This window comes from Heterodontus francisci, chromosome 10 (assembly GCF_036365525.1).
Source record: "Heterodontus francisci isolate sHetFra1 chromosome 10, sHetFra1.hap1, whole genome shotgun sequence".
Classification (NCBI taxonomy): domain Eukaryota; kingdom Metazoa; phylum Chordata; class Chondrichthyes; order Heterodontiformes; family Heterodontidae; genus Heterodontus; species Heterodontus francisci.
The window spans coordinates 89,868,006-89,881,528 of NC_090380.1; the positions used below are offsets into that span (position 1 = coordinate 89,868,006).

General features: G+C 41.1%; 1 protein-coding gene across 1 annotated transcript in view; it reads right to left on the reverse strand.

Annotated features, from left to right (window-relative positions):
* Nucleotides 1–10,879, reverse strand: part of tomm70a (translocase of outer mitochondrial membrane 70 homolog A (S. cerevisiae)) — a 41,280-nt gene extending 30,401 nt beyond the window's left edge. The window contains exons 1-3 of the mRNA XM_068041026.1: nt 10,605–10,879; nt 6,245–6,418; nt 1,845–1,971 (exon numbers count right to left, since the gene is read on the reverse strand). Coding sequence (XP_067897127.1) covers nt 1,845–1,971; nt 6,245–6,418; nt 10,605–10,832 — 529 coding nt within the window. The 5' untranslated portion in view covers nt 10,833–10,879. The remainder of the gene's footprint in view (nt 1–1,844; nt 1,972–6,244; nt 6,419–10,604) is intronic.
* Between the last annotated feature and the right edge of the window lie 2,644 nt (nt 10,880–13,523).

A 13,523-nucleotide genomic window follows, 5' to 3' on the forward strand; every position in this document is an offset into this window, starting at 1 on the left:
TCAGTCAGCAATGACATCCTGTGTGCCTGTGACAAAGGTAAACTATTCCTCCTCATCCTTCTCACCTATCTGCAGCCTTTGACACAGTTGACCACACCATCCTCGTCCAATATCACTCCACTGGATGGGGCTGCTCTTGCCTGGGTTCATTCTTACCTAATCAAAGCTGGAATATCATCTGCAACAGCTTCTCTTCCTACTCTCGCACCATTACCTCTGGTTTCCCTCATAGATCTAACTTTGGCCCCCTCTTATTTCTCATCTACATGCTGCCCCGAGGTGACATAATCTGAAAACACAGTTAGTTTAAAATATACACTGACGTCAACCAGCTCTACTTCAACTCTCTCAACTTGGCCACTGTTGCTAAATTATTAGACTGCTCGTTTGACATCCAGTACTGGATGAGCAGAAATTTCCTCCAACTAAACATTGCAAAGAGTAAAGCCATTTTGTCCTCAGTCCCGGCTACAAACTCCATTTCCTAGCTACTGACTCCCTCCCTATTCCTGGCAACTGTCTGAGGCTGAACCAGACTGTTTGCAACTTTGGTATTATATTTGACCCCAGATGAGCTTCCAACCACATATCTGCACCAAGACAGCCTTTTTCCACCTCTGTAATATCGCTCAACTCCGCCCCTGCCTCAGCTCATCAGCTGCCAAAACGCCTGTTATTTCTCACCTTGACGATTCCAACGCACTCCCGACCAGCATCCCACATTCTATCCTCCATCAACTTGAGGTCAGCCAAAACTCTGCTGCCCACATCCTTAATTGCACCAAGTCCCATTCACCCAGCACTGTACTAGCTGACCTACACTGGCTCCTAGTTAAGCAATGCCTCAATTTTGAAATTCTCACCTTTGTTTTCAAATCCTTCCATGGCCTTGCCCCTCCCTATTTCTGTAATCTCCTCCAACCCACAACCCTCCGAGATATCTACGCTAAGCTAATTCTGGTCTCTTGAGCAACCTCGATTTTAACTGCTCCACTATTGTAGCCGTACCTTCAGTTGCCTAGGTCCTAAGCTTTATACTTCCCTCCCTATACCTCTCTGACTCTCCTTCCTCCTTTAAGACATTCCTTAAACCTATCTCTTTGACTAAGCTTTTGGCCATCTGCACGCTGTCGAATTGTGTTTTATAATGCTCCTGTGAACCACTTTGGGATGTTTTATTAAAGGCACTTTATAACACAAGTTGCTGTCTAAAAAGTAATTTTCACAGCATTCATCTATGCCAAGAAAAAACTTTAGTTGGATGTTTAAAAAGTATGTTATCACTTCACTTATCCCGGAAATCACCACTTAGAGCCGGCCAGAAGATAGCATTTAGAATTCCTGAACTTGATCCCATTCTAAATTTAATGGGCACAAGTCTACAGTACAATTGTGGCCTTACAATTCCAATGTGGATATAACGTTTAGAAAGTTGGGCTAAACATGATGGGTTAGAACATAATACTAAGTCATCCACACCAGAAAGTTGCAGGTTCATTCCCTGAAATATCGGATTTCATCCCTAACAATTAAGGGTGAAAACTGGGCTCAAGTTTGGAGATAGGATATGAAAAAAATCAGACAAAGTTCCTGCTCCTCAGTGCTACTAAGTGACCACTGCGGTAAACCACACATGTGGAAAATCTGGTTCAGATGCAATTCTCCTCCATGGTAAAAGCCTGATATTCACCATCTAGGCTTATACAAGAATGGTCACAGGGTAGACATTCGAAGGCAGATAGCACTTGTGAAACCGAACCCCAGTAAAGTGCTTTCATGATAGATGCAGAGGAAATTTTTGAAGGGGAAAAAATGAAAATTAGGTTAAAAAAAAAGACACAAACCTTCTAAGCACTCCTTCTTATTATCTAGTTTTTCGTATGCCTTTGCACGGCGGTATAGTGCTTTTATGTACTTGGGGTTGAGTTCTACAGCCTTCGTGCAGTCCTGAGCAACTTCATTCCATTTTTGCTGCAATACAAATGTTACATGATCAAAGTGAATCAGTGATTTTGTTGTACAATCTTTGAACAGGATAGAATGCAGCACCAAAACATTCAAACTAATGAAATTGCCATGAGTTGGTCAGACTGCATGTGGGTTATCGACAGCAAGATGGCATAAAAAATTTATCTTCCATGGGAAAGGGGAAAAAGAACTGCAGTACAATTTTGATCGACACCTGGCATACAATGGGACATTGCAGTGTGGACTCAACTGATCAAATTATTTTGTCCCTTCCTAATGTCCACTCCAGATACAGCACTCCAATCATGGCGACTCAAGCTGCAATAGCAGCGCTACCAATGTCTGCCATTCTTTCTGGCTGTAAGCAGGCTGAGGGCTACATGAACCTGCTCCAGCAAGAACCCAAAAATCACAGGAGCATAATTTTGTGCTCATGCAGCTATTTGTATTTTTACACTGGTGCCATGGGAACTCAAGGCATCATTCAGAACTAGATATTTGTAGGGAGGGGACAGGAGATAAAAAGAAAAAATATTGAAATTTTATTCCATTCTATTTGTACACAATTTTCAACAATGCAGTACTCACAAATGAATGCAGAGTTTAATTGTGCATTGTTTTAACAGTTTAATATAATTTGAAACTTAATATGTAAAAGTTATTTCTTACATTATATATTTTACATATGATGAGAAACTTTGTCAGATGTTTCACATCAACTATGTAATTCTCACAAATATATTGATAGTGGACAGACTAAAACTACAATTAACCCATTAACAAAACAAAACTCATTAGCCCTGATTTTGCAGTTAGTGGTTGCGAGTGCAGACGTTGGACAGAGACCGCAAAGAAAGCGTCCCGTAAAGATCTAGTGATCTCTGTGGCGTAAATTTTCCCTTACCCAATGACAGTTTAAAGGGGATGTCTTGGCGTGCAGCAACAGTGATGTCAGCAAGCAGGTAAGCAGCCAATTACACTGAAACGTTAACACACAGCAGACCAGGAAGTTAAAAACACTTAGTATACTTCACTTTTAATTAAAATTTTCAGATAGTGAAATAAATGATGATTGAATTAAGATCGAAGCTTTAAGAAAAAAGTTTATTTTAGCTTCTAAAATTGTTTTTTTTTAAAAAACGTGGAAATTATGGGGAAATTTGATGTTCCACAAGTATAAAATTAGCTCTTCAGGGCCAGTGAGGCTGCTTAGTAGTAATTATGTAGTACATAGTTAAAAACTCATTCAACAAGGTGCAACTTTTGAAGTTGAAGCTTTAATAGAGACTAATAGCATAAGAGTTGAAGCTCTCGTCAATTCAATTGATTTCCCATTGATGGCAGGCTGGGGGTGCCCTCTGAAGAAGCGTAGAATCACCGACAAAAAGAGACACCCACATCCCATGAACAAAAAAAAACTCCTGGATTTCCACATAATTCTACGCATGTACGGACTCCTGAAGTTATTGTCAGTTTCAGAGAAGTAATGATATCAAATGCTGACAGTTTCACCATCATTACCATGTCATGCTAGGCCCCCATCTACCAAGAATGAATTAATTTTGTCATGAACATTGATTTTAAACTGTGATTGGAGTGAAGAAAGGACTTGCTTTAAAAAAAAAGCCAGATCTTGGCTTGAAAGACATTTGCATATTAACAGTCAGTCAGTGTTTGGAAGGACAAAGCAGCCATTCCCTGACACATTCAACCCACAATGGACCCTTGGCTGGAAAGACATTTGCATATTAACACACAGCGCTTGGAAAGTACAAAGGACCATTCCCCGACACATTCAACCCACAACGGGCTTTTGATCAGTAGACATTGAAGGTGGAGGAGCTTGCATTCCAGGTTGACTGCTAAGATGGCTGAATACATAAACGGACATGGTCAAAGCAGCTAGTCACATGGCTAACCTGCTGGGCAACCTGAGTTTTTTTGAATTTTTACACCAGTTTGGGCAGAAACTCTTCAGATATTGCCTCAAACTTTTCCACTTTATTTCTTTTTCTCTTTCTGTCTCTATCTGCATGTGTGTATCACATGTGTATGCTAGCATGGGCATGTTGTGTATCCGTAGGCGTTAACTGAATTAGAGTTCAAGTTTAATAAATTTCAACTTTTCTTCTTTGAACCTAAGAAAGCCTGTTTGTGCCAGTTTCTTTGCCTCATAATTGGAAAGTGGTGAACAAGGATTCACCAAGGGGGAGCTAAAAACATGTATTTAAAATTAAACCCTGTTACAGTAAGACCAGGTGAAGACTGAGGGGCCCCTAGACACCTTTCTCACCTGGTCATAACTGCCACAAAGTTCAGGCCAATGAAACAGCAATGTTCCACATGGGTTCAAACCCTCAAATGCTAGGAGGGTTTATATACTTTATATGCACTGGCTTCATATGTTAATTTTGAAAGTACAATTCCTGTCCCAAAATTGTAGCCATCATTGATGTGCAGAGCCAAAGGCCAACGTAAACATACTACTGTCAACAACTGACTGACTTCAATAAAACTTCCTGTCTTTAGCTACATGAAGATGCAGGTAGGTCAGGCACTCCACTCTTTAGTTAGAATGTGAATTTCTAAATGAATTAATTCACCTTGGCCCTCAGTTAAAAGTTAAGAATCGAGTGAATTTGGTATATCGCAACACCCCACCCCAACCACCCCATATAGAAATGAAGAGCTGAGTGAATAGTGCAATTCCACTAGTTGTTTAAAACTATATTCATTATCAGATAAAGAAATTTTTAAAAGCATAAATCACGTGGCATTTACTTACTGCAATGACAGTTGTTAAATGATTAGGAGGATTAAGTGTATAGCAGCTCATGGAGTTTTGGAGTAATTGTTAAGTCTGAGATGCTCAATACAGACAACTGCCGAGAAAACTAAACACCATGTGTCAAAACTCATGCTGTAATTTGCACTATATTTTGTGTGAAGGAAGGTTTATTCATACCCAACTGTTGTGTCAATTGGTTATAAGATTCTGTCAATGCAGAAAACTGAGTTGGAGCATAACTCAAGTCCATTAAAATCTACAGTAGGATTGTGGTATATCCTAAAATTAGATGAGGAAGAGGAGGTAAAAACGTTGAAAACATGCAGCTATACTGAATGGCAAAAAACACACATTGCAATACCAACATTAATTCCCTCCAGTCTAATATTTAAATTTACCAGAAATACTTTTAAAAAAAGTTATGGCTAAGACATCCTACAATAAACCCTTGAATAAAAGATTTAGTGCAGGAGTACCCAAGTCGCTGTGGGCCACATAGATAACATACCATGGAGCCTAAGGAGCTACATAAAATTTATCTCCATGTTCAGATTGATGTGCACCCATCTGAAGTTGCTATCAACAGACCCTAGTGCCTTGATTTAGGGCTTAACCAAAGTACGGTGTTAAGCAAAGCAGCTTCCAAACGTCCAGGCTCTCAAAATTTATAGGACAAACCCCCAACAAGAAATGCAAGTAAAAACAGGACACAGTTGCACGGGCTTTGACAACTGGATTGCTGAGTTTGGGGACCACAAGTAGGACATCCCTGACTTAGGAAATATTTTTCTGTCCGAATGTTTTATCAATAAAGTATATTAAGCTAACTTGCAGAAGTCTGCCTTTGTTGCCATAGAACCGCAATAGGACTTATTACCTGGTTTAATTATTTTTTTGAACTCTACTTCCCCAATACATAACTAACTGTACAATACTTGGATGCAGCTGCCTCTGCTGTATTGGTAATTCGTAACTCTAGCTTAATATTCCGCTGCCACATTAGTTACACCATACAATGTGGTAGCAAAATGTTAAGCTAGAGTTATGAATTACCAGCACAGTCAAGGCAGCTGCATCCAAGCATCATATAGTTAGTAATGTATTGGGGAAGTAGAGTTCAAAAAAATAACTAAACCATGAAATGAATGCTATTGAGGTTCTGTGGCAAAGGCACAAGTTGACTTACCATAATTTATTGATAAAACATTTGGACGGGAAAAATATTTCCTAAGTCAGGGATGTTCAACTTGTGGTCCCCAAACTGTACCACAGCCACGCAACCTGGACATTCCGGCGCAGGCCAAGTACAAGTCGGACCCTTTAAGCTACCACGCATGTGTGGCCATGCAAAAAAGCTTAAAGGGCCCATGCAGTTAAATGATAAGGCTGTGTACAACAACAACAAAAATTGGAGGGAGCGTTTCTTCTATGTGACATTTAGTTAGTCTGATGGTTATTATTGAAGTACAAGTAAAAATGACTACATACCAGCTGTTCAAATGCTGCAGCCCGATTCTGATAAAATGTTGAAAGATCCTGTTTCTGATTCAGTGGACATAGACCAATTGCCTCAGTATAACATTGAATAGCTTGTTCAAATTTGCCGGCTTTAAAATACTTGTTTCCTTTATTCTTTGCAGCTTGGGCTTGGTCTAACAAGCTCTAAGGAAGGAACATGATATTTATAATGGATTACAACATTTCAATTTCACCACCCCCCCACACCCCATGACCGAGAAACCAGACTAATGAACGAATAGCATCTTTCTTGTTCCTTCTTTTACCATTAGCACTAATTTCTGAAAAATAATCACTGCCTGTTATGTTTCTTCATCCCCACCCCGCCACCCTTATTCCTCCTGCCAAAAGGAAGTTCCATAAATGTCAAGCGGCCCTGTGACACACTGTTTAAGAGTCCATGTTTCCCGCTATTTCAGCATTGTAGCAGAAACCAAAGGACACAGTAATATGGGAAAACTGAACTTGGATCCATGAAGTGCCCATTGTACAGTGGCACTTCAGCACAGCATGCCACCCAACATAAATACTGCAGCAGCAGACTTGTGTATATTTGCGGTCTGTTAATAATGTACATTACAGAATTTTTTGATTTTTGAAAATATTTAGAGAAATCTAAAATTTTACAAATTTTGTGTACATCGCTACTAGAAATGCTTCTGGGTCTAAAGAAATCAAAAGTACTCCGATTACTGAATTTTGCTGATAAACCCTAATAATTTAAAGAACATGACTAATGTCAGGCTAATATCTGACTGCTCTATAAGACTAGGTCAAAAGTGAAAATACAGTTCTCAAACAACGAGTTAATTTGTCTACTCAGGAGTTCCCAAATACTATTTTATACAAGTCACACTTATTTCATAAAGAAATGAGATTGGATTATTAGCTGAAAATAAACTGATTAACAATAATGAAATAACCTGTAGCTCCAGTTCACATGTTAGCATGCAGGGGTAGAATGTATCTGCTCATCTACACATTGCCCTTCCCCTATCACTTGTTTTAGGGCCAGGCATACATAGATGTTTTTCAAGTCAGCAGGATGTGTCCTATGAATCTGGTCTCAGATTTTCTTGCTTTCCATTTATATTAGATGATTTGAAGATAAGCTTACTTGATGATGCCAAACAAGAAATGGCAAATTGTGAACAAGAGGTGCAGACAGATACGGACAGGTCAGCAGAGTCAATATAAATAAATATTACAGAAGATGGAGTTCAATGCAGGGAAATGAGAAACACTACACTGACAAACAGAGAAAAAAAGCACACATTGAGTTAAAAATCTTAGAATAGAGGAATAAAAACAATTCAATGATGCAGGTATACAGATCTTTAAAAGTAGGTGTGCAGATGGGAAAAAAGCATATAAGACACTATATACACAATGAATAAAAGCAAGGAAACACTATTAAATTTGTATGAGACACTGGTTAGTCCACAGTTGCATTATCTCGGCACAACATTACATAAAATAAGACTAGAATAATGAAAAGGCAACAGTGAAGATATACGAGAATACAGGAACAAGACGTTACCAGTATCAAGGAAGGTGGAGGCATTTTGCACCAAGAAACTGTTAAGAGGATTGAAGAAAGGTTTTCAAACTTAAGAATTTGAAATGAGTAAATAGTGAAGGTTTGCTTCCACTCGGAAAAAATCAGTAACAAGAGCATAGATTCAGGATTAAGAGAAAGTTAGCAGAATTTCTTCTAACAAGAAATGGTGATGCAGCAAAAGCTGGAGTTTGTTGAAGGAGTACAGAAATTAAAATTGGACTTAGAGGTATACGACATATCTATGTTTAACAACGTATGTCAGCCAACGGCGACGTCTCAATTCATTCCATCTTCGCTGCCTCCGGAGAATATTGTCATCAGGTGGCAGGACCGTATCTCCAACACAGAAGTCCTCGAGGCGGCCAACATCCCCAGCATATACACACTACTGAGTCAGCGGCGCTCGAGATGGCTTGGCCATGTGAGCCGCATGGAAGATAGCAGGATCCCCAAAGACACATTGTACAGCGAGCTCGCCACTGGTATCAGACCCACCGGCCGTCCATGTCTCCGCTTTAAAGACATCTGCAAACGCGACATGAAGTCCTGTGACATTGATCACAAGTCGTGGGAGTCAGTTGCCAGCGTTCGCCAGAGCTGGCGGACAGCCATAAAGGCGGGGCTAAAGTGTGGCGAGTCGAAGAGACTTAGCAGTTGGCAGGAAAAAAAGACAGAGGCGCAAGGGAAGAGCCAACTGTGTAACAGCCTCGACAATCAAATTTTTCTGCAGCACCTGCGGAAGAGTCTGTCACTCTAGAATTGGCCTTTGTAGCCACTCCAGGCGCTGCTCCACACACCACTGACCACCTCCAGGCGCTTACCCATTGTCTCTCGAGATAAGGAGGCCAAAGAAGACGTTTAATATAAAAGGAAATCAAAAGGGGAAAAAAACAGAAGCAAAGATTAGAAGAGCTACAAGAAGTATGAAGAGAGAATGGTAAGGAATAATTGGAATTAATAAAGGATTTCATAAACAAATGGTAAAATAGTTAAAGGGAAACTGCCATGTTTTTCATAAGAGTGTGCTAACAGAGCAATTAAATAGGATTTATGATGTCAAGGATGAGGGATTTTAGCTCTGAAAAACTAGGGTCTTTTCATGAGAACATAAAGATTAAGAGATCTGATAATCATCCCCTCCTTTCACACCATTAACTAGATCAGTTTGTACAATCTACAACACACCCCATCGCTAAGCATATCTTTCCCTCTTCTACCCATTTTGCAGAGGAACTGTTCTATCTGGATACCTTTACCTCCAACTATATTTCTTCAGCACCTTTGCTCAAAGCCAAAGAAGCTTCAACACTTGATCAACCCTTCTCACACTGTTGTGCAGTACCCAAATTTCTGTCATCTAACCGCTGCGCCAAAGATATTGGGGAAAGCAAATGCACAGAGACACCACTTTCCTGGAAGCTCCAGCTCCATCCACATACATAACCCCCGAGCCACTTTAACTACCCTTCCCATTCCCACTACAACTTCCTAACATTATTCCTAACAAACCAATCACAAGATTTAGGTTTCACCTAGGTATTCTGTAGTCCCTGGTGGGTATTAAACTTCAGACCTTAACTATATCCTTTATCTTTACAGTAGGACATGCTAATGATGTGGGGCTTTTGGCATTCCAGAAAGGAGAATCAGGTTCATGTCTGGGGTGCATAGTTTAACAAAATGCTGGTGGGGAAACTGTGGTGACGGTTTTCTCTTTTTGGGGGGGGACTTTGCAGGATTAGTTCTCCAGTGTTTTCTGTTTTAATTTCAGACTTACTGCATCTGCAAATCCCCTCTCCCATTTCTCACCTTTTTGCTCGTGGACCTGTTTCATGCCTTTTCAACTTCAATGTATTACACTGCCTCTGTGACTGAGGTATCTCGTCATTTAGCCTTCCCCTCATTGTTATTTAACTTCACCAAAATGTTTATCCCCAAAACATTAAACTCTTTTCTCTTTACAGTTTCTGAAGCACTTGTCTACTTCCAGTATTTTCTGTTTTTGATGTTCAAATCCCTTCATAACTTTCATCAAGTAAATAAGGGAATATTTAGGAATATAACAGGAGCATGCCATTCAGCACTTCATAGCTATTCTACCATTCAAAGAGATTATTGCTGATCAAGTTGATGAGTCAGTAACTGGAAGACTAAATTTAAGATAATCACTTATACAAAATGTATAATGGGTTATTAGGAAACCCATATCCTACCAGAATCTGCGGTGGAGGCAAAATCCATTATAGCTTTCAAATAGCAAACCGATCAATATTTGAAAAAGAAAAAATAATGAACGGGGAGAAAGAGGGTTTCTTCAAGTTGACATTCAGCACACTGAGCAGAAATCAACAACTCTTCGAATAGCATCACAGGCTATACTGTAATCTGATTCTGGGATCATTAGAATATGTAACAATTTCACAATTAATTCCTGAGGGAGAATATATTCAAGGGGGAATTCGATGAGAATTTTGAAATACTGTAAGGGGGGGGGGGGGGGGCGAAATAGAACAGGAAAACGAGATTTAGAGCAGAGAGTTTGAATTGAAGGGCTATAGACAGCTCAATACTATAATTTCTCCGATTCCCTGCCCCACATTACCTACCCTTCCCCATTTACTGTCTCCGGATGCCCTTCCCTCCTCCAAAATACCTCCAATCAATTTCTAACCACACCCGTTAGCCTCTTTCTGTTCCTACCTTCCCCTAGGCAGGCCTCCTCCCAGTTTTAGTCAGTCTCTGCACCCCACCCGCGCCGCCCCTCCATACCAGACTGTCCGTTTCATTCTCCCCGCGGCCGCCGTCCTCCTTTGGCACAGGGCTGGAGCTACCTTCCGGCGCTTTCCTCTCACTCCGCTTCGCCACCGTCCTCTTATTCCACAGGTAGACGGCGCCGGCCCCCAGCAGGATGGGACCACCAATGGCGAGAGCCAGTTGCCAGCGAGACAGGCCGGTGCCGGAACTCGACTGGGATTCCACGGGCTTCAAAGCCGCCATCACCGTACGGACAGCGACAGAGAAACAGAGGTCAAGGGGAAAGGCACGCGCCAGCAACCACTTCCGGAGGGCAGCCTCCTCCAATCACAGCGTGAGCCAGCGCCGGGGCCCGCCCCCACCCACCAGCGCCACCATTCGGCACGGAGGACCAAAGGACATGCACAGCGCTTTGCTTCCCTCTCAATATCACCAACGTATCTCCTCTTCATACTTCCAAAGTTTATAGATTTTTATTATTTCCATTTTTTTTTCTGCTCGTGTTCTCCCCGCTGAATCACATGGAATTATTAAAGCTGTATGCGTGAGCCGACACTACCGGTTTTCAATTAATCCAGGGATCCTGAGTCCATCATATTTGTCTCCCAAAAGCCAAATACAGCGGATGCTGGAAATCTGAAATGAAAACAGAAGGTGCTGGAAATACTCAGCAGGTCTGGCGGCATCTGTGGAGAGAGAAAAACAGAATGAATGTTTCATTCAGGTCGTTGACATTTCATCAAAACATTTCATCTATCAGATTTCTGCATTTATTGATTTAGTAGTACGGAATTCATAAATGACAATCTCAGTGTTTCATGCTGATGGTCATCATGTTAGCATTTGCTGTCAAAAATCAGCAACAGGCCCGCCTGCTTCCTGTTTTAGCAGTTCTGGTGAAAGGTCACAACCTGAAACATTAACTCTTTCTCTCTCGACAGGTGCTACCTGACCTGCTGAGTATTTCCAGCATTTTCTGGTTTTGTTCCGCTTCGTTCCTGTTGAGTCCAGTGTGAATACAGTATATTGAATATGTACCTCATCACGCTTCTAGGACGAATGTATACTGTACGTGAAGCAGCAACAACTTATATTTCTATTATTAACTCTGTTTCTCTCTGCACAGACGTTGCCAGACCTGCTGAGTATTTTCAGCATTTTCTATTTTTATTTTAGATTTCCAGCATCCAGATTATTTTGCTTTTACATTTATATACCACCTTTAAACAGAGGAAAAGGTCCCGAGGCCATTCATTAGACAATATTTGACACCAAACCAAAGGAGATATTAGCAGTGAATCAAAGCTTGGTCAGTTAGGTAGGTTTTAAGGAGGGTCTTAAAGGAGCAGAGAGAGAGATGTGGCAATGCAGAGAGGTTTAAGAAGGGAAATCCAGAGCTTTGGGCCTGGATGGCCGAATGCACATCACTAATGGTGAGGCAAAGGGCGTGGAAAATGCATGAGGTGCCAGAGTTAGAAGAATGCAAAGTTCTCAGAGGGTTGTAGGGCTGGAAGAGGCTACAGAGATAGGGAGGGATGAGGACATAGAGGAATTTGAACACCAGGATGGGAATTTTAAATTCGAGATGTTGGTGGGCTAGTAGCCAATGTAGATAAGTTAGCACAAGGGCAATGGACTACTGAGACTTGGTCCAGTTTAGGTCAAGGTATAGGCAGCAGAATTTTGGATGCGCTCATTTTCATGGAGGATGGAAGATGGGGAGGCCAACCAGGAGATCATTGAAATAATTACGTCTGGAGGGAACATAAGCTTGGATGTGGGTTTCAGCAGTAGATGAATTGAGGTAGGGATGGGGGACAAGCAATGTTACGGAAATAAAAGTAGATAGTCTTTATGATGGTGTAGGTATGGGGTCAGAAGCTAACACTCAAGTTAAAAAGAGTTCCCATTTGATTAAGGGATCTGTGAAATCCACAGGTTGCCCAGACTTTCTGCCCCTAGACAGTAGCATAGCCTGAGTGCACCCACACGTGTTAGGGCATTATTTTGAGAACCAGGCTATCTGTTGCTGCAAAATCCTGCTAAAAGAGAAAAGGGAACAACTTACCTGATGGACTTTCCTCATAGCTCCACTACCGTTTTTGTGCTGTATAACTCTTTGACTCTATGACTCAGCACTTGTATGTTTGAGCACTCCAACAACAGCCATGCAGAAAAATGAGATGGGGGTGAAAGGTTATTGGGGGTAGACGGGAATGTGGAGTTAAAGTTACAATCAGATCAGCCATGATCTTATTGAATGGCGGAGCAGGCTCGAGGGGCCAAGTAGCCTACTCCTGCTCCTAATTCGTATGCTCGTATGTGATGTGAAGGAATCCTAGGTGCAAGGCCAGTACTGCACATGCAGAAAATTCCAGGGCACCATATCGAGGCAGAGAGGTGAGGGAGTGTATCTCTATTCCCTTTTCCTCTTTATTGCGCGAGGAAACCGAGCATTCCTGGATGCAGCAAAGAAGAAAATGGGCCCTAATATCTGGTAATGCAACATTGTCCAGGGGTTAAATAAAAACTCTGGAATTAACAGAAGCCATAACAGAAACATAGTCTGCTTGCCATTGGATACTGAAAGAATAAACACTCAGACTGTGTAACGTAAGCTGTAAGTTTAAATCAAATTTATTAAGGGCAAAGGTTAAATAGTAGCATAAAGTCAAAGTGGTGACTTTGCTGCAGAATTTCTAACATATACCTCCTCAAATACAAAAGTAATGAAAGAGGTGAAATATTGATCTTAGTTAAACAAAGCTAGGGTAGCATCGGCACATAAAACCTATACATGAGCTTTCATCTAGCTATTATTGAAACTTTATGTATTTGTCTGTATCTTGGTGAACCCAGATATATGGCTGAACTGGGAAAGGCTGACCCATTTAACCTTCACAATCAATGCCTTCTGGCTACTAAGCTGTTCAT